Below are 19636 nucleotides of genomic sequence, written 5' to 3'. Positions count from 1 at the left end.
AAGTGTTTTAATATGGAAATAGAATGTTAGCACTATTATGAAAATTAATTTAACTTCAAGGAACCCCCCCTACCCCTGCAAAGGGTCTCAGAAATCTCTAGAATTCCACATGCTATATACTATGAGAACTGCTGGACTATGGAACTAAAAGTATGCTAATTCAGTGCTCGTGGATGGGTGAATGGATTCAACCATTCTGGAAAACAATTTGGCAATATATAAGCAGATAAAATCAAGTGTTTGCTGTATCAGTGTTTCTTGAGTTTTTACTTACTCAGTGTTGAAAACACTAATAGTTTCAATACTGTAGATATTTGAATGATCAAAATCTCTGTCCACTGAATAGAAATGAATTCATTAATAAGACCTGAATTCTTTTCTGTTGCTGGCAGCTCCGGCTCAAAGACATGGATACGAAGGAAGAGCTGGCCTTTTATGTGGCAGACCGGTGGCTGTTTGATGAAGATGGATCAGAAAGCGTGACGGAGCTAGCGGCAGTCAGGCCAGAAAAAGAACCCCTAAGAGGTATTGTTGCTAAAATAAGAAATAACCCTCCAAATGTTTTTATGAAATGTTTTATTAGGTTGTTCATTTCACATTAAAGGGAATCTAATCATGGAGAAATCTCTTATCAGTCACAAGGACTTTCGATGTGCCTTGGTCTTACTCCTACTTATAAGATTAGGGTTAAAAATTATAACATCAAAGAGCATGAACCGGAAGGGGCTTTCAGGGTCATCTTGTACAACTCCCTCATTTCAGAGATGACAAAATTCAGGTTCAGAGAAATCCACTGATTTGCCCAAAGTCACCCAGGTCATAAGTGGCAGAATTGGGATTTGAACACAGTAACCTTCAATTCCAAATCTAGCACACTTTCCACTATGGCTAGCAATATGCATATCAATTTACTAACTTAAGAGAAATAATTTTATTTATTCATTTTAAATGTGAGGAGAGGGCTCTGTGTTTGGTTTTTAATGCTCCGTTGTGGTAGAATTTCCTTTTAGCATAGTAAGTTTTTTAATGGTTACTATGTTTTATAATTTAAACTTAAATGAAAATTCCAAATCTGAATCTAGAAAAATGTTGATGCATATAATAGCCAGTATTCATATAGCACTTTAAGATTTGCAAAGTACTTCACAAATATTTCATTTGATCCTTACAACAAACCTGGGATGTAGGTGCAATTATTATTTCTGTCTTACAGATGATGAAGCTGAGGCAGGTAGAGGTTAAGTGACTTGCCCAGGATTACATATCTAGGAAGTGTCTGAGGTCAAATTTGAACTCAAGTCTTCCTGACTCCTGGTCCAGCAGCCTATCCACTTGTTTACCTAGCTGCACCTCAAAATCTTCAATTTATATTTCTCTCTCTCTCTGGATGTGTTGTAAAAAATGAGAAGTTGGTTTTTATGCCAATTCTGATTAATTCTTTAGTTACATATATGTACATATATATGTATATACATACATATACACATACATATATATATACATACATACATATATACAGATACACACATATATGGCAATCTTTATCACCAAGGCATGTGGAAATGGTTGGGCAAAGACACTTAGCATCTTTTTTGTCCCAGACCCAGAAGGTTGGTGAAGTTGGTGAAAGGTTTCATAACTCTTTTTTTTTCTACAGTTAACACTGCCCTTGCTAAAATATTTTTGTCATGCTGCCTAAAGGAGCATGTACTACCTAACAATATGCTGTCATCTAGACATCATGGTAGATGATAATTATTGCTATCAGTGGGAAATGCTAATGTATATTGAAGGGAAGAGTTGAGCCACTTCCCTAGACCACATTAATTGGTAGTGGCAGCAATTATCTCACTGAGAGCCTAATACCCAGTGCTACTGATTTGGAACAGACATAGGAATCTCCCATTGTGGTTCTTTCTCTCCTTGTTCATAAAATTCCAGAGCAGATGAGGAAACATTAACTCAATTTAAAAGCTATAATTAATATGAAGAGAACTTACTTAGATAATAGCTTTATTTTCCTCCTCTGAATGGAAATTAGAGTATGAGAATGGATATAAAATGTGGAATTTGGGTAACATCTGAAAATGAGAACTCCTCACCAAAGAACTCTGAGGTTTGGTGTTTCATTCTGCTATTCCTTTGGGCATTCCTCAAAGAAGGAAGACATGATAGCACCTTACATCATATTTGAGTAAAAGATGTTAGATCTTAACCTTGAGAAAATTATAGAGACTGTTTATTTTAACTTCAGTCACAACACCATAAACATAGCTGATACTCAGTAAATCTAGTTCAACTCTTTCACTTTACAGTTAGGGAAAATGAGACCCAGAGACCAGAGAAATGGTGACTTGTCCAAGGTCATGGAGGTAGCACTACTTAAATAGTAGAACCACCATTCAAACATATTTCTTCAGATTCCAAATCTAGTACTTTTCAATCTACACCACACTAGCCAAGGCCTACAGTTGTTATTTCTAACACAGTCATTTATATTAAACATTGAACTGATGAATAAAGCATTTATTTAGCACTTTTTTTCTAAAAAACACCATACTAAGCACTGGTGATACAAATAGAAAAGTAAGACAATCCCTGCTATCAAGCAGCTCACATTCTTAAGAGGGAAACAATGCATATGGAAGGTTTCAACTGCAAGTCAGATGGAAAGGTCCCATGGCCTTAGAGCACAGTGGCAAAACAAATGGTAATGCTTGAATGTCTTCTTGAATGATCATTTCCACTGAGAAAAGCATATCCATTTTTGATGCTTAACCATTTGACATTATCAAATATTTTGATAATAATAAGAACTTTGATTCCTAACTGATAGTTGGCCATCACCACCAATTGTTTTAATAGATGTGGTTGTGGCACCTGCAGGAGCTGTTGCCAGGCTCCATTTTCTCAGGGTTCCTTTCCAGGATGACTGAGGGTATTAGGTTGGAAATATTGCTATTCCAAAGTCTCTTGGGTTCAGGGTCCTTACCTTTTTCCACCAAGATCTGAGGGGAGATGGTATTCAAGGAGGTGATGGAGGTGATTCAACTCACCTGGCACATGCTCCCTTCTGAGTCCCTCTCAGGGAGCTCTACTGCTTCAGCTAGGCTGCCTTGACTACCCTTTGAGTGGCAGTTGGTTGGCAATTGGTGGTGATGGCCAACTAGAAATTTTTTCTCCTGATGATAGCTATGATGGCTGGGCTAGAAGCAAAACTGGTGGTCTGGGCAGTGCTGCCACCCCCAGGACTCTTGTGCTTATCCAACCCATTGGTGGCAGTTGAAAGGCAAATGTCACTGGTGGTAATGAGGAAGGTCCCTTCTCTGTAACATCTCATTTTAGTGATGAGGTTGGAAATAGATCTGGTGGCCTGGGGAACATGGCTATTCTTAAGACTTATAACTATCTTCACCAGGGTTGAAAGGGGAGATGAAAGCCAAGGGTAGAAGAATGGGTATTTGGCTCACCAGAGACATGCTGCCTCCTATCTTTCCCACATGCTATATTGCTAATTCAATTAGACCAACTCACCTGTACTGAGTATATATATTATTGATCCCTGGATGTGCTTTTTTGTTAAAATTTCCTTCTTTCTTTGTTTTGTTTACAGATGTGCTTTACTTAGTTAGTATCCACACAGGGATACAGCCGGCATCAGGAACTGATGTGGATATTTTTATCACAATATTTGGGGAAAATGGAGACTCTTGTCAAAGAAAACTCAGGCATTCAGGGTTAAATTCCAGTTTTGAAAGAGGCCAGGTATAGTATGAGCTAAAGGAAACAACTGTCTGTTTGTATGTACACATTTGTGTATGTACCATTGGAAACCTGCTTGCCTTTTCAAAAATGCCTTTATTTAAACAAAAAAAAGAATGATTGATTGAAGTGACTAATTTTAAAGCACAGCTTCCAATATGTAGTAGGTAAACAACAGATGTTCATTGATGATGACAAAATTATTATGGGTTTTTATCATCATCACTGTGACTATTGAGTGCAACAAAAATAGCCATTGAAAAAATGGTGGCCTAACACTGATTCAGATACAATTAGAAAAATAATGAATGATATGAACTCCTACGATAATTTGTGAGTCCACTCTTTTGAATAAAAAATGAACATGCTTTATTTTTCTTCTGATTTCTTTTTTTTAAAAAAATTCCTTTTATTTTACATTTATTTCCAGCCATAACCCCACCTCCTTACCTTCCTATGTGAAAAAATATACTTTTTAAAAAGTTCAGCAAAAACACCTAACATGTCAGCTGTGTCAGATGGCATGTGCAATATTCCATACTCAAAGTCACATACCTCTTCAATGAAAGTAGGAAAATGCATTTCTCTTCTCTGAAGCCCTTCAAATTAAGTCACTATAAATACACAATGTGTAGTTTCATTCTATTTGTCTTTCCAGTTACATTGTTATATTCATCAGGCATATTGTTTTCCAGATTCTGCTTACTTCACTTCATGTCATTCATATATCTTTCCAAGTTTCTCTGTACTCTTTATATTCATCATTTCTTATGGAGCAATAATACTCCACTATATTAATGTGCTAGTTTGCTTAGCCATCCTCCCATTAAGAGGCACCTGTTTTATTCAACTTTTTTTCCTTTAAAAATACAGTTTTTTTGATACATTGTTTTCATATCGCCTCATTTTCCAATGAATCTCTCCTCCTTTCACCTTCCTAGAGAACTGTCCCTTATAATACATAATAAAAAAAGAGAAAAAAGTTCCACATAACTAACCAACATATCAACCAAGTCTAACATTTTATGTAATATCTTGTTCCCATAGCTCCCACCTCTGCAAAGAAAGGAGGTAGTAGAATTTTTTGTATCTCTTCCTTAAGGCCAGGTTTGGTTCATAATTTTGTAGCATCCAAACTCTATTACTTTGTTGTCGTTGTTCTTTTCATTTACATTTCTGTAGTTACTGTTTTTTTTTCTGGTTCCACTGACTTTATGTTGTATCAGTTCATGTAAGTCTTTTCATCCTTCTCTGTAGTTATCATTTCATATAGCACGGGAATATTTCATTATATTCATGTACCACACCTTATTTAGTCATTTCCCAATAAATGGACATCTACCTTGTTTGCAATTCTTTGCTACTATAAAAAGTTTTGCTATAAATATGTTGGTGTTTATAGAATTTTTCTTTTTATCATTGATAAACTTGGGCCACATACTTAACAGTGTAAGCTCTGAGACTAAGTGACTAACTATTTAAATAATGTTCTTTTGGAAATTTCAAATGCATTCTGGAATGGTTAGATCAATTTTCAGGTTCACAAATAATGTGTTAATGTGCAAATCTTTCAACAAACTCTCCAACATTGACAATTACACCTTTGTCATCTTTGCCAACTTTTGGTTCTGAAGTAAAACCTCAGAGGATTTTTGATATGAATTTTTCTTATTATTGATAATTTGGAGCATTCCAAAATTCTTCCTTTGAGAATTGTTTGTATCCTTTCACCTTTTACTTCTGAGGGAACAGCTTTTATATTTCAGTATATTGACTTTCTAAATTGCATATGATATCTTTGTCAGAGATATTTGATAGAAATATTTTCCCACTAGACCACTTCCCTCCTTATCCTAGTTGCTCTAATTTTGTTTGTAGAAAAGGATTTCAGTTTCCTGTAAACTAAATTTTCCATTTTACCTTTATTCAGTACTAAGAATTTCCTCTCCCCAGCCAAATCTATGAAAGTTACCTGATCTAGTTCTTTTGCAATCCTTTTATAGTGTGACTCTTAGTATTTAGGTCACCTTTCCATTTGGGTTTATTATATTATGGGGTGTAAGATATGTTGGTCTGAACCTAATTTGAGCCAGTCTGCTTTCTAGTTTTCCTAGCAATTGTCATCAAATAAGGAGTTTTTCCTAGGTAATCCCATTTATTCTCCATGACAAAAAAGTTTTTCTATGAAGATTTTGGTAAATATCCTGTACTTGCCCTCCCTGGAGGGTATATGCCTGTAATTCAAGATTTGTGGGTAAAAGTATAAGGAAATTTTGGATCCTTTTATTTCATACAATTCCAAAATGTTTTCCAGAATTGTTTTGCCTCAGTTTTCTAAAATAAGACAGTAGAATAGAGCTGTAGGAAAGTTAAACCAAATGAACATGTTGCACTAAAATGTCTTTACATTCAACTCAATATAAGATGATGATGATGATGATGATGATGACATTGTTTATGTAGTTCTTAAAAATTTGAAAAATGTTTTATACATGTTAATTCATTTAATCCTCACAATAATCCTGTGAGTTAGGGACTTTTATTGTCACCATTGGTAGAGGAAATTTCCTCATCAAGGAGTTACCTGTATTGAAAAAAATAACGGGTCCATTTCCTAACCCTAGAAGTGTTTGAGAAAGAGAATGGACAAAAAAAAAAAGGATGGTAAGATGCTGATGGATATTTCATGTAATACTGAGTGATCCTGTGTAGGGCTATCATAAATCCACAACTCTTTTTTTTTCTCTTTCTTTTCAACTTGTAGACAGTGAGGTGACACAGTAGGTAGACAACAGGAGCTTGAAGTCAAGAAGGAATAATTTCAAATCTTATCTTTGACACTAGCTGTTATGACCTGGTCAAGTCACTTAACCTGCTTGCATTTCAGTTTGTTCATCTGCAAAATGATATAATCATGTAAAACATTTCCATTTAGTCATTTTGTACAAGATGACTTGAATAAAAAAAAAGAATGAAAGAAGGAAAGTGAAAAAAATACCATGCTTTAGTCTGTATTCAGATAGTATCAGTTCTTTCTCTGGAGGTGGATAGTATGCTTCATCTTTAGTCCTTTGGGATTGTCTTGGATCTTGTATTTCTGAGTATAGCTGAATCATTCACAGTTCTTCATCAAACAATATTGCTATTATTTTGTACAATGTTCTCCTGGTTCTGCTCATTTCACTGCATCAGTTCATATAAGTCTTTCCAGATTTTTCTGAAAACATCCTGCTTGTCACTTCTTATAACATAATAATATTCCATTACATTCATATACCACAGTTTGTTTAGCCTTTTGCCAATTGATTATTGTTCCTTTTTTTTAAAGCTATCTCTTCTATTATCTGTGCACTTTTTTAAAAGAAAAATTTTATTACAGAAGAAATGTGTGGAATAACGATTGTTTCCTAGTACTTTAGCTCTTTTGGGTTATAAGTTGGCCAATAACTATTCAAGTGTTCCAGGTAACATTTAACAAAATGCCCATGTGTGGCCATGGACAAATGTGTTAAAGTACTGTAGCCACAGCTTTCTAGAGTTCCTCTCCAGAGCATGTAGTGCTATGATTTTGGGATTGTTATGGTTCATAAGGCAGGGCTATGATACTTTAACACTGAAAAATTGGTCTATAAAACCCTAGAATTGAAGGGATATTGTATGTTGTTTAGTCCAACTCTTATACTAATCATGAAATCTATCAATCACATGGTTAATATGGCATTCACCTTTACCTTGAAGACCTCCATTCACTGGGAACTCACTACTTTAGGAGTAGCTCAATCTATTTTTAGACTTAATTTCAAGATTTCTAATTTCTCCTTATAGTTAGTTGAAATCTGTCTCCTTGTAATTTCTATAAAATTGATCTTAATTCTACCCTTGGGGCAAATGTAATTCCTCTTTTCCATTCAAATATTTGAAAACAAATACTGTCTCCACCTAAATGTTCTATTATTTGAGCTAGAAAACCATTTGATCAATCCTTGTATGACCTGGATCTTTATTGCCCTTACCATTCTGGTTGCCCTCTTCTAGAGTCTATCTTGTTTTTTTGGTGCATTTCCTGAAATGTTGTACTGAGAAGTAGACACAGTATTCCAAATGTGGACTTACCAGAGCAGAATATTGCTTATTTTAGACACTAAAATTCTGTTAATGCATTAGCTTTTTTCTTTTGAACACCAGTGACTAATAAATATTTAGGGTTTAAGTCTTTTTTCCTTTCAAAATATCTTTGTAGCCCTAATTTTTCCCATGGTGTATTTGTTTTATTGATTTTTAAGGCAAGGGCCCCATATTGTGTTTGTGTTTTGATTTTTAAGTTAAGGGAATGACTTTATATTTCTCCCAATTAAATTATTTCAACTGATTAATTTCAGCTTACATTCTATCCTACTGAGGTTTGTTTTTTTCCTTTGAGGGTAGGAGGGTGGGGGTATCCTGATTCATTTTATTAGCTATCCTCAGTTTCAAGTCTCCAATCAATTTGATAAGTTTGCCACATGTAGGTCATTCAAGTCATTCTAAAAAAATGTTAAACAAAATGGGGACAAAAATAGCACCCTGAGGCAATTCACTAGAGGTTTCCTGCCAGGCTGACAATGATCCATCAATAAGTAATGCATTCAGGTCTGGTCATATCATGATTTCTAAATCTACCTAACTGTTATCCCCAGTCCACTTATTTTTAATTGAAGTGAAAATCAGTTTAGAAAACCTTTTAATTGTATTATTATAGTAATAGTTGAGTGGAAGTGGAGCAAAAAGATGGCATTGAGTCAGATTACATTTTTATAGCTGACCAGTAATTCTCTATTCTTGGATCACATAGGACAACAGATGACATAAAATATGGCCAAGAATAAAAAAAGAATACTTTCTTAAAAGATGTGAGAGAAACACACATGAATTCATGTAAGATTTATAAAAAGAGATCTGTAAATTATTTTTAAATTCCTTCATTTTTCAGTTTTTGTGTACAACATTCAAGTGTACAACACTTGAATGAATTAGTGAAGAACACTTATTAGATGCTTACTGTGTATAAGCACTGACTTTTTTTTTTCTTACTCTAAAATAGAATAATATAACCTTTTTTCTGGTCATGATAAGGCATAGAACTGTAATTTCATTAGTATGGGCAATTCCCAATGTGGAAACTTCTTCTATCTATGAACACAAGGAGTTTCTGTGTAATTTAAAATTTTAGAGAGTTTCCTGGGACAATGAGAGGTTAAGTGACTTTTCCAGAGTTACATACATAGCTGATATATGTGGAAGGCAGAAATCAAACCTGTCTTTTCCTGACCCCAAGCTCAGCCTTCTATCAGTCTTCTTCTGCTTCTATAAACCATTTAAAACAGTGCAGTTTTCATATCAGATCAAGCGCTGCCAAAAGAGTCAGAGTACCTGGGCTTCAATCCTGCCTTTGATGTCTGCTGCCTCTATGGCACTCAGCAAGTAGCTTACCCACCCTATGTTCCTCCCCCAGAAACTCACTTTCCTTATTTGTGAAATGTGGGGGTTGGACTACATACCTTTTGAGGTTCCCATACAGATGAAAATCTATGAACTATTAGACTAGATGTGAGATGCAGAACAGTTTTTCTCCTCCTAAAATGTTGAGGTGAAATGTTGTCATTGGCACAGGTACATAATTCATTCTAATTGTTATAAATTATTTCAAAAATCACGGAACTTTATCACTCAGAAATTGAATTAACGCAACATAAAGAGCTGGCCTTGGAACCAGGAAGACCTGGAATTGAGTCCTGCCTAAGACACATGTTGGCTATACATTGGTGGACAAGTCACTTAGCCTGGAAGTTCTCTAAGAAACTCTTTAAGATTATAAGTTGCAAAGATGGTGCCAACCTGCATTGGTAGAGGGTGTTTCCATACCAGAGATTTTTCTAGGTCATTGAAATGTTGAACAGGTCAAATAACGATTCTTAAGTTTAGACAAGTATTTATTTATATGGTCACAGAACAGGAAGAGGGAATAGGCTGGATGGACTTACTTCAGGAAATTGCAAAACTCCTTTAATGACCCCAGGTTTCTCCAAAAAAAAAAAAAAGCTCATCATTTTAACATCAGTATTCAATGGTTGTTGTTGTGTGATTGAAAGGCATGTAACACAACATTCTTAAATGAAAATTTAATACAATGGAGGGCAGTAGAGAGGGACATGTAAGTGTGAAGAGGCTGCAACATGTGACCAAAGTGGAACTTAGAAGAATAGGAATAAAAAGATATCATCAGGGAAATGGATGATAGGAAGAAAAGATGGGCTAACCACTTGTCCAACAACTATTCAAATACTTCATTGCTATCATTGGGATATCAGGAAAAAGTCACATAAATCTCTTGCATATTGCATCTAACCCCTATGGTACACTTATGGGAGGATATGAACAGGAAGTCCACAGGATGGGTTATGGTAGATGGGCTGTGATCTGCATTGTAAGAAGAAACATTCAAATCATTGGGATCTGAGGTCTACTTGAAGGTCTGACTAAATTGCTTTTTTTTTGCTCGCTTTTTAAAATTTTTTAATTTTTTTTTTTATTTTTAGGCAATTGGGGTTAAGTGACTTGCCCAGGGCCACACAGCTAGTAAGTGTCAAGTGTTTGGTCTGAGGCCAGATTTGAACTCAGGTCCTCCTGACTTTAGGGCCGATGCTCTATCCACTGTACCACCTAGCTGCTCACTTTCTAAGATTAATGTGAATGAGAAATTTGGTCAAACCTGAGAAAGTTCAGTTTAAATTTGGGTAGTAACTTTGTTATTTTTTTCAAAATGTTTTATTAATTTATTTTTAATTATCAACAATAACTTCCATAAGCTTTCGACTTTTAAATTTTTCTCCCCCTCCCTCCCTACTTCCCTCCCCAAGATGGCTCACAATCTAATATAGGCTATAGACATATATATATATACACACATATATGTATGTATGTATGTATATACACGTTCCTATTAAACATATTTTCACATTAGTGATGTTGCAAGTAAGAATTAGAACTAATAGGAAGAACCACCAGAAAGAGGAAACAAGACACAACAGAAGAAAAAAATAGCAAATAGTATGCTTCAATCTGCATTCAAACTCCATAGTTCACTCTTTGGATGTGGATAGCATTTTTCATCATGAGGCTTTTGGAGATGTCTTAGATCCTTGTATTGCTGAGAGGGGTTAAGTCTATCAAAGTCAGTCATCACTCAATGTGGCTGTCACTGTGTACAACATTCTCCTGGTTCTGCTCACTTTACTCAGCATCAAACCATACAAGTCTTTCCAGGTTTATCTGAAGTCTGCCTGTTCATCATTTCTTATAGCACATTAGTATTCCATTACATTCATATATATCACATTCACAATTATGATTACTATCTGTGTTTTTCTCTCTATCCTTCCCCCCCATTTATGCTTTTCTTTCTCCTTTTCCCTCCTCACTAATGTTTTGCTTCTGACCACTGCCTCCCTCCGTCCCACCTCCCTTCTATTAGCCTTCTCCCTTTTCTTTCCTCTTTTCCCTTCTATTGCCTATAGGGCTTGTTAGATTTTATACCTAATTGATTATGTTATTCCCTTCTTGAGCCAAATCTGATGAGAGTAAGGTTCAAACAATGCTCATCTCCCTTCCTTCTTTCCCTCTGCTGTAACAGGTTTTTTTGCCTTTTCCTCTGATGTAATTTACCCTTGTCTGCCCCCTCCTTTCATTTTCTCTCAGTACATTTTCTTAGTTAGATCAGATTAATTCACTTACTTGGATCCATTTAATCTACTTGATTAGACTTTTTTCATCATTACATCAAAGTCAATTTATACCCACCCCCTTTATGTATACCCCTTTATCATGGTGTAATAACAATACAGTTCTCAAGAGTTACAAGGGTCATCTTCCCTTGTAGGGATATAAAGAGTTTGCCCTTATTAAAAACATGCAGTTTCTTTCTGTCCCATTTACCATTGTATATCTCTCTTGAGTCTTGTATTTGAAGATCAAATTTTCTGTTGAGCTCTGGTCTTTTTATCAGGGAGGTATGGAAGTCCCCTATTTCACTGAATATCCATCTCCTCCCCTGAAAGATCATGCTCATTATCACTGGGTAGTTGATCCTTGGTTGCAATCCAAGCCCCTTTTCCTTACGAAATATCATATTCCACACCCTACACTCTTTTAATGTAGAAGCTGCCAGGTCCTGTGTAATCCTGACTGTGGTTTCATGATATTTAAATTGTTTCTTTCTGGCTGTTTGCAGTATTTTCTCTTTGACCTGATAATTTTGGAATTTGGCTACTATATTCCTTGGCATTTTCAATTTGAGATCTCTTTCAGAAGGTGATTGGTGGATTCTTTCTATGGCTATTTTACCCTCTGGATCTAGGACCTCAGGGCAGTTTTTCTTGATAATTTCCTGAAAGAACTGTCCAGGCTCTTTTTTTCATTGTGATTTTCAGGTAGACCAATAATTTTTAAATTGCCTCTCTTGGATCGACTTTCCAGGTCAGTCATTTTACCAATGAGGTATTTTACATTTTCATCTATTTTTTCATTTTTCTGTTTCTGTTTGACTGATTCTTGCTCTCATAGAGTCATTAGCTTCCATCTGTCCAATTCTAATTTTTAACAAATTGTTTTCTTCTATTAGATTTTGTACCTCCTTCCCCATTTGACCAATTGTATTTTTTAAGGACTTGTTTTCTTCAGGGTACTTTTTTTTTTTCCAGTTGGCCAATTGTATTTTTTAAGGACTTGTTCTCTACAGTTAATTTTTGTCCTTCCTTTTCCAAGCTATTGACTCTCTCTTGCATACCTCTTATTTCTTTTCCCATTTTTTCTTCTACCTCTCTCATTTGACTTTTAAAATCCTTCTTGAGCTCTTCTAAGAAGCCTTTTTGGGCTTCAGACCAGTTCATACTCCCTTTTGAGGTTCCAGATGTGAGTTTGTTGATAATGTTGTCCTCTTCAGAATTTTTGCCTTGATCTTCACTCTTCCCATAATAAGAATCTATCATGTGTTTCTTTTTTCTCATGATGTTTGCTTATTTCCTGGTTGGGGAGCAAAGGGCACTGACCCGAGCTTCTTGTGTTGGGAGCCTAAGGCCTGGTCAATGGCTATGTTTGCTGGGGCCTCCAATGTTGGCAGTTGGAGGCTGTAGGATTCTGGCAGCTTACCTGGTGTTGGGCTGGAATCAGCAATACTGGAACTCTAGGGGTAGGATTGGGTAGCGTGACTCCTGGAGACTTCCTGTTCACCCAGGCCTTTCCTTCCTTTTGCTTTCTTCAGCTCCTTTCAGATGGATGTTGTAGTATGTTTATTCACCTGGGGCCCCTTGGAGCACTGCTTCCCTTAGTTTTGCTGAGGCATTGGGAAAGCCAGTTCCTGCAGAATGCCGAGGCACCAGGTGGTTTTCTGAGCTGGTTTCCACTGGTTCCTCAGCCTTCAATGAGGGACTCAGGGGCCCAGATATTGGTGTTTACCTGCTCCACCACCTGGGTTTCAGGATCTCCTCCTGGTATGCTGAGGTGGGGCTTTCTAGTAGCTTGCTGGGATGCCTCCTGTTCTATACTGCTCTTTTCCCCCAGGGTAAGAGGGGCCTTTCCAGTTAATCCCTCAAGCTACCTGGGCTACTGGACTGCTGCACCCCATCATTCTTCTGGTTCAGCTGTTCCAGGGTTTTTCCTGGGGTGATATTTTCTGGGCTTTCAAGGGTTAATAAGGGAGGGTAAGAGAGACTCACCTCTTACTCCCTCATCTTGGCTCCTATAAGTGGAAGTGTCAGTGGGTAGTAACTTTAAAACATGCTATTTTTAAACCCAATATTAATAACAGTAACCACAATATTACTGGACAATTTAATGATGAGTAAAAAAAATAAAATTCTGATGAAAAAGTACAATGATCTGAGGCAAAAATGCAATATTGCTAATAGGTTAGAATAAATAATATGCTGAATTTGATGAGAATTAATTGAAAACAGTAAGTGATTTTGTCCACTATTATTTAATGTCATAAATTATGGTGACAAAGAATGGTGATAATGATTAGCCTCAAGGAACTTTACAGCAGGGAAGAAGGCAGAAAGAATCCTCATGGGAGAGTTTTTCAAAGTTTAGGGTCAATATAGACTGACAAGAAAGTTAGAATATTTTTTATTTAAACTGTCTAGAATACAACCAAAAAATGAGACTTTTGTAAAAAGTAACCACTAAGTTATTTACATCATTTTCCCCACCATCTCCTTCTTTAGGTCTCATGTGGGGAAATCAAAGCAGATATGGCAAAGATTGAACTGTGGTTAAAAATAATCTCTCTACCATTTTCCTTTCCCTCCAGTGTGCTTTGTATGAAGCAAACTTAACACTGGACAGCCGTTCGGGGGTGGGTAGAGAGAATTTGGACTAAATAACTAAATGAGTCTTTCCCCTCTCCTCTATTTTTTGCCATTTCTGGTCTTTTAGTCCTTCCTGGATGGTTGAGTGGTTGGCAACTAGTGAGATTTAATCTGCTTCTTCTATCCATCTGGTCTCTTTTATGTCACCCACACATACACCCATATATCCACCTACACATAGGCTGTGTCTTACAAAAACACAGTGAAGTAGAGAATTGAGGTAATTATCTGAATAATTCAGGCCAAGAACTACTTTCATCCAAACTATCTAGACAATTAGGATAAAAATATTTTTGATGTAAGTCATCTGGGTTATTGCTAAATCCTCATTCAAAATTTAAAAATGTATATGAGAATCAGAAAATATTGAAAGTCTGATTCTCTGTGCAATCTTATGAACAGGTCTGTAATTCCTGATGTGTATTGGCAGATTGGTGTTCATTTTTAACTGAGTAAGAATTATACTAAACAACACAATAGATTACCTTTCCCCCACAGTGTCACCAACTTTTCATTTTAGAGGGCTCTACAAGCAGGGAGTCCCATATTTCAGTAGTCCCATAGTGAAACAGAAGAACCTAGAGAATGAGACCGAGCTAATCTCATAATCTTGTTTACATATAATTCATACTTACACAAATACTGTAATTGCCTCCATGGTTTTTTACTTCTCTTGTAGTCATTGAAAATTACTTAGAGATCTCCAAACACATCAAGGGATAGGCCATGTGGTATTATGAAAAGAACACTGGATTCAAGTCAGATGTTTGCTGTTCTTCAATCCTGTCTGACTCTTTGTGGCCCATTTGGGGTTTTCTTAACAAAGATAGTAGAATGGTTTGCCATTTCCTTCTCTAGCTCACTTTACAGATAAGGAACTGACTCAAACAGGGTTAAGTGACTTGCCCAGGGTCACACAGCTAGCAAGTGTCTGAGGCCAGATTTGAACTCAGGAAGATGAGTCTTCCTGACTCCAGGCCCAGAACTCTATCCACTACTCCACCTATATTCAAATCCTGGCACCTGGGAGGATATGGACCTGGGCCCCAGCCTCAGCTCTGCAACTTACCATTTCTGTGCCCCGGAGGAAGTTATTTAACCTCTATGGGCATCTGTCTTCTCACCAATATCATGCCCATGAACATGATGAATGCTCTCTAAGCTTCCTTCCAATTCTAAATCCTCTGATGCTAAGAGAGTACTTATAAGTTGAAGAGAAGTTAACATTCTGTATTGGAAGAGGAAATTTCCCCATAGGGAGTTACATATACCAATGGCCTCTCAGATCTAAACCCTTAAGTCAATAAATCCCCCTATAATATCTCTGCCACTGTTAATAAGCTTGAAATATGAACCATGGTCCAGGAATAGACTGTTGTACTATGAATCTTGCTTACTGTAAGTCATCTCCTTTCTAATATTTGTGTTTATATGTAGAGATATGTACACAGCATATGTGTGTGTGCGGGGGTATGCAGATCAGTGCAAGAGCTTCTTGTTCCCTCAGTCCTGGTTTGTCTGGCTATGCTTTATTCTCTTTACCTTCACCCAGCCTGTGGATAATTTTGATTACCTAATTTCTCCCCTAGAGCTGATTTTTTTCATCAACTTTTGCCTTTCTACTTCTCTCAATTTCCCAGAGTTTGGGATCATAGAATATGGGTACCCACTCCTTCAAGAGGCAGCAAGTTCATTAACTGCAAATCTGCCTCCATGAATGAAGAGGGTGCCAGTGATTTTAACTCTGCAGCTCTTATGTACTAGTGTCAGGAGCTGGAAATGGGCACAAACTGGTGCCTTCTGAGAGTTTTTCATTTTCAAAATGGTTGGCACTAGTGTGTGAGACATGGGTATAGGGGTAGCTTGGCACTAGATCTCCACTGTTGGCAGTGGCCTAATACAGTAAAGTGAGTGATTTAGAGTTTGTGGTTCTTTTCAATAGCACAAATCTGTAGCTCCTGACTCTTTTGTTCCTTTTCAAGTCAGAACCAAGTTGTATATTGATGAGAGGGTGCCCATTATTTCTCAATGAGGTGTCTGTGGGGACTGGGGGTAAAGTGTATTTATACCACTGTGCACATTGTTGCTCTGTCTGATTGTTCTGTAATACTCAAATGCATGTGAGGAACATGGGTGTACCTTCAGGTCAAATAAACAGATTAAATCCAAGAATATGTCATATCATATGGGAGATAGCCACAGAAATTAAGAGAAACATTTTTAGAAGGGCCTAGGGTCCAGGGAGAAAAAAATAGAATAGATTTTTTTTCCCCAGGTTAGAGAAGGAAAGATATTCTCTAGCTTTCTCACAAGGAGAATCTTATGTAAAGAACTTCCAGGTGAAGAAATTCCCTTTACAAATTCAGGTCACCACTTTTGTCTATAACATATTGTCTTAGAGCATTATCTAGGGAGTTAAGTGACTTTCCCAGTGTCACACAGTCATTGAGTACCTTGAATTCAGGTCTTTCTGCCTCCAAAGTTGGCTGTATATCTACGACAGTAAGTCGTCTCTATACACCCCATAGTATAAATATTAAAATTAATTGACCTATGCCTAGAAAGCTTTTTGGGAGTCAGGCAATTCTAGAATAGCATACTTGCTGTATATCTAGATCCTTCTTCCCTGCCCTTTACCTATCCCTTTCATGTAGGCTAAATCATAGGATCATAGATTTAGATGTAGATGACCAAACAGCAGATCCAAATACCCACCAACCTACCCTCCATTTTATGGAGGAGAAAACTGAGGGCCAGAGAAGCTAGGTGATTTACCTAATACCAAAAAGGTTGTATGTAGCAGAAGTAGGATTTGAACCTGGGTCCTTTGAGCATAGTCTTTTGAACCAAGGGCCATGACTCTTTCCACCCTATCATACTGAAATTCCTGTCTGCTAATAATTCACTCACCCTATACAAGTTGGTGAAGACTCTTGTGCTGGAATGAGAACATTTAGATGGGATGCCTATGAAAAGTGAACTGCTCAGATATGTGGGATTTGAGGTAGTCTAATTCATTGGGCTATTGTGAGTATTAAATAAGAACATGTAAAGTGAGTTGCAATCTTTGGAGTGCTAGATAACTGCTAGCTATTATTACTCATTGAAGATAGGTCAATGTGAGTAAATGCATGATCTAGAGAGAGAAAATATGGTGAAAAATATTTGAGTAAGAATTAGTGGGAGGAGAAACAATAACAAAATCAAAATAGGTGTATAAGATGGACTATGAAATTAAAAGGAGGAAATTGATAAGGAGTTAATGAAGTGGATCAGTAAAATGGAATAAAGGATTATAGTATGATTGTGGATTTCTGCTACCTGGACATATGAAGAACTTCTCTCCAATAAAATAAAGCAGTCAATAAATATACTTTCCTTAATGAAAATTTCATCCTTTAAAAGGCATAAAAAGTAACAGGGAGAACTGTTTTCTGGATGAAACTCTAACCAGTAAGTAGAAACTGGTTGCCAAATTAGGAATGATAGGAACTTTGGGAGGAATTGACCATTCCATCTGAGAGATTGCAATAAAAGAGAAAGTGACTCATAGCATGGTGTGCACCTTAGATTTGTGGGGGAGGGGGGGAACAAGATTTCAGAAAAAAGTTAGAATCCTATAGCCTACCTAAAATTCTAGAGTAAGCTGGTCCAAGAGGAATGGGATGCTCTTTACAATAAATTCTGAAAACAAGAAGAAATAATTCTGAGCAAGAAAATGATAGACACTGTAAAAAGACTAATGGGGCTGCATGTAGAATTCATCAACTAACTTTTTTTGAGTATTTACCTATCAACTGAAGAATGACTAGAGAAGGTGTTATGCCTGAGGATAATGGAATATTACTATGTTGTAAGAAATGGTGAATTTGGTAAATACAGAGAAAAATTGGAAGAGTTACACAAACTGATGGAAAGTGAATTAAGCCAAACTAGAAATATAATAAAATGCCTATAACAGCATAACTGGAAACACACACACACACACACACACACACACACACACACACACACAAAATAGAAATTGAATGCTGTAAAATTATAATGGCCAAGCTTGGTCTGAAGGAACAGATATGACAAGACACAACTCTCTTTTCTTTGCAGAGGTAGGGGACTATGTATGTACAGAACACTGCATATAATATCAGACTTGGTTGATATATATATATGTATATATATACATATGCATATATATACACACATACATATATACATATATCTATGTATTTATGTGGGTTAATTTTGCTGAACTATATTTTACTTTTTTATTATTTGGAATAATAGATCTCTGGGAGGGGGAAGGGAGGTATATGTTGGAAGATGTTGGTGATATAAAAACAAAAGATATTAATTAAAATAAATAAAAGATCTGTTTAGAAGATGAAACAAAAGGGAAGTAATTAAGGATTAATACAAAAGAGTATTATGGTCTTACAAGCCTCATTCCTAGAGAACTTAAACTTAGAAGGAACTGAAGCTGTCAATGAATGCCACGTATAATAAACATAACTTATTAACCTATGTTGGAAAAAAGAGGAGGAACAAAGAGTGGAAAGGAATGCTACTTGATGTAGATATGGGATGACCGTGAGAAGGCAAAACTAATTACCTTTTAGTTTGCTGGTTTTCTTAACCAAAAAGAACAATCTAATCTAGGATGGGTAAAAAAGAGTTGAAATTCAAGATAAATGAGAAGATAGTGGGAGAGTACTTAGCTCGCTTCTGTGAGTTTATGATCTGGACAGATGAACTACATACCAGGGTACTGAAAGAAACAAAGGATGTAATTACTGAAATGCTATCAGTACTCTTTGAAAAGTTCATGATAAAAAAGGTTATAACAAATGGAAAAGGTTTTGTGAACTAATTAGAGGCAAAATCCTGGTTTTCAAAAAAAGAAGATTGATTCTTCAAAGTGTATACCAGTAATACTGACTCTAATTCTTGTCAAAATCCTAGAACACATTGTTTAATAGTTATTTTGTGTGCATTTGGAAAGGAAGTGATCACTAGGACCCAGCATGGCTTCCTTTTCTTCCTCTTTTTTCTTCATAATTGGTAGATCAGCAAATAATATCGATATTAGCAAGACATTCAAAAATGTCTTATTATATATCCTTATGGACAAGGTGGAGGTGTGTGAGCTGGGTCACACAATGGAGTTATATAATAAATGCATTTAGGGTCATAGGAATAAGAACTGGATCTGTAATTTCATTGATACAGGTTACTCCCAGGTGTGGAAACTCCCTCTACCAGTACAGGTTCATACTTTCTCTTCAACTAGTCTTAGATAATGGTATAGGGCACTAAAATATTAGTGGTTCATCCTGGGTTTTACAACCAGTACATACCAATGGTAGAACTTAAATCTAAGTCTTCCTGGCTGAGACTAGCTCCCTAACCACTACATCAGATGCTTCCTCATAAATGAATTTAGGATGTGTGTGTGTGTGTGTGTGTGTGTATAT

The 19636-nt window shown here is 36.3% G+C and overlaps 1 protein-coding gene across 1 annotated transcript in view; it reads left to right on the top strand.

Annotated features, from left to right (window-relative positions):
- LOC114031725 (lipoxygenase homology domain-containing protein 1-like) overlaps positions 1-19636 on the top strand; it is a gene marked incomplete at its 3' end in the record, with an annotated part of 576714 nt that overhangs the window by 531452 nt on the left and 25626 nt on the right. Inside the window, exons 43-44 of the mRNA XM_027846874.1 lie at positions 393-525; positions 3614-3765. Of these exons, the coding sequence (XP_027702675.1) occupies positions 393-525; positions 3614-3765 (285 nt within the window). The remainder of the gene's footprint in view (positions 1-392; positions 526-3613; positions 3766-19636) is intronic.

This window comes from Vombatus ursinus, unplaced genomic scaffold (assembly GCF_900497805.2).
Source record: "Vombatus ursinus unplaced genomic scaffold, bare-nosed wombat genome assembly UNPS02015255.1, whole genome shotgun sequence".
Lineage (NCBI taxonomy): Eukaryota > Metazoa > Chordata > Mammalia > Diprotodontia > Vombatidae > Vombatus > Vombatus ursinus.
The sequence above is the reverse complement of the archived record's forward strand: the minus strand, read 5'-3'. Positions and strand labels throughout refer to the sequence as shown.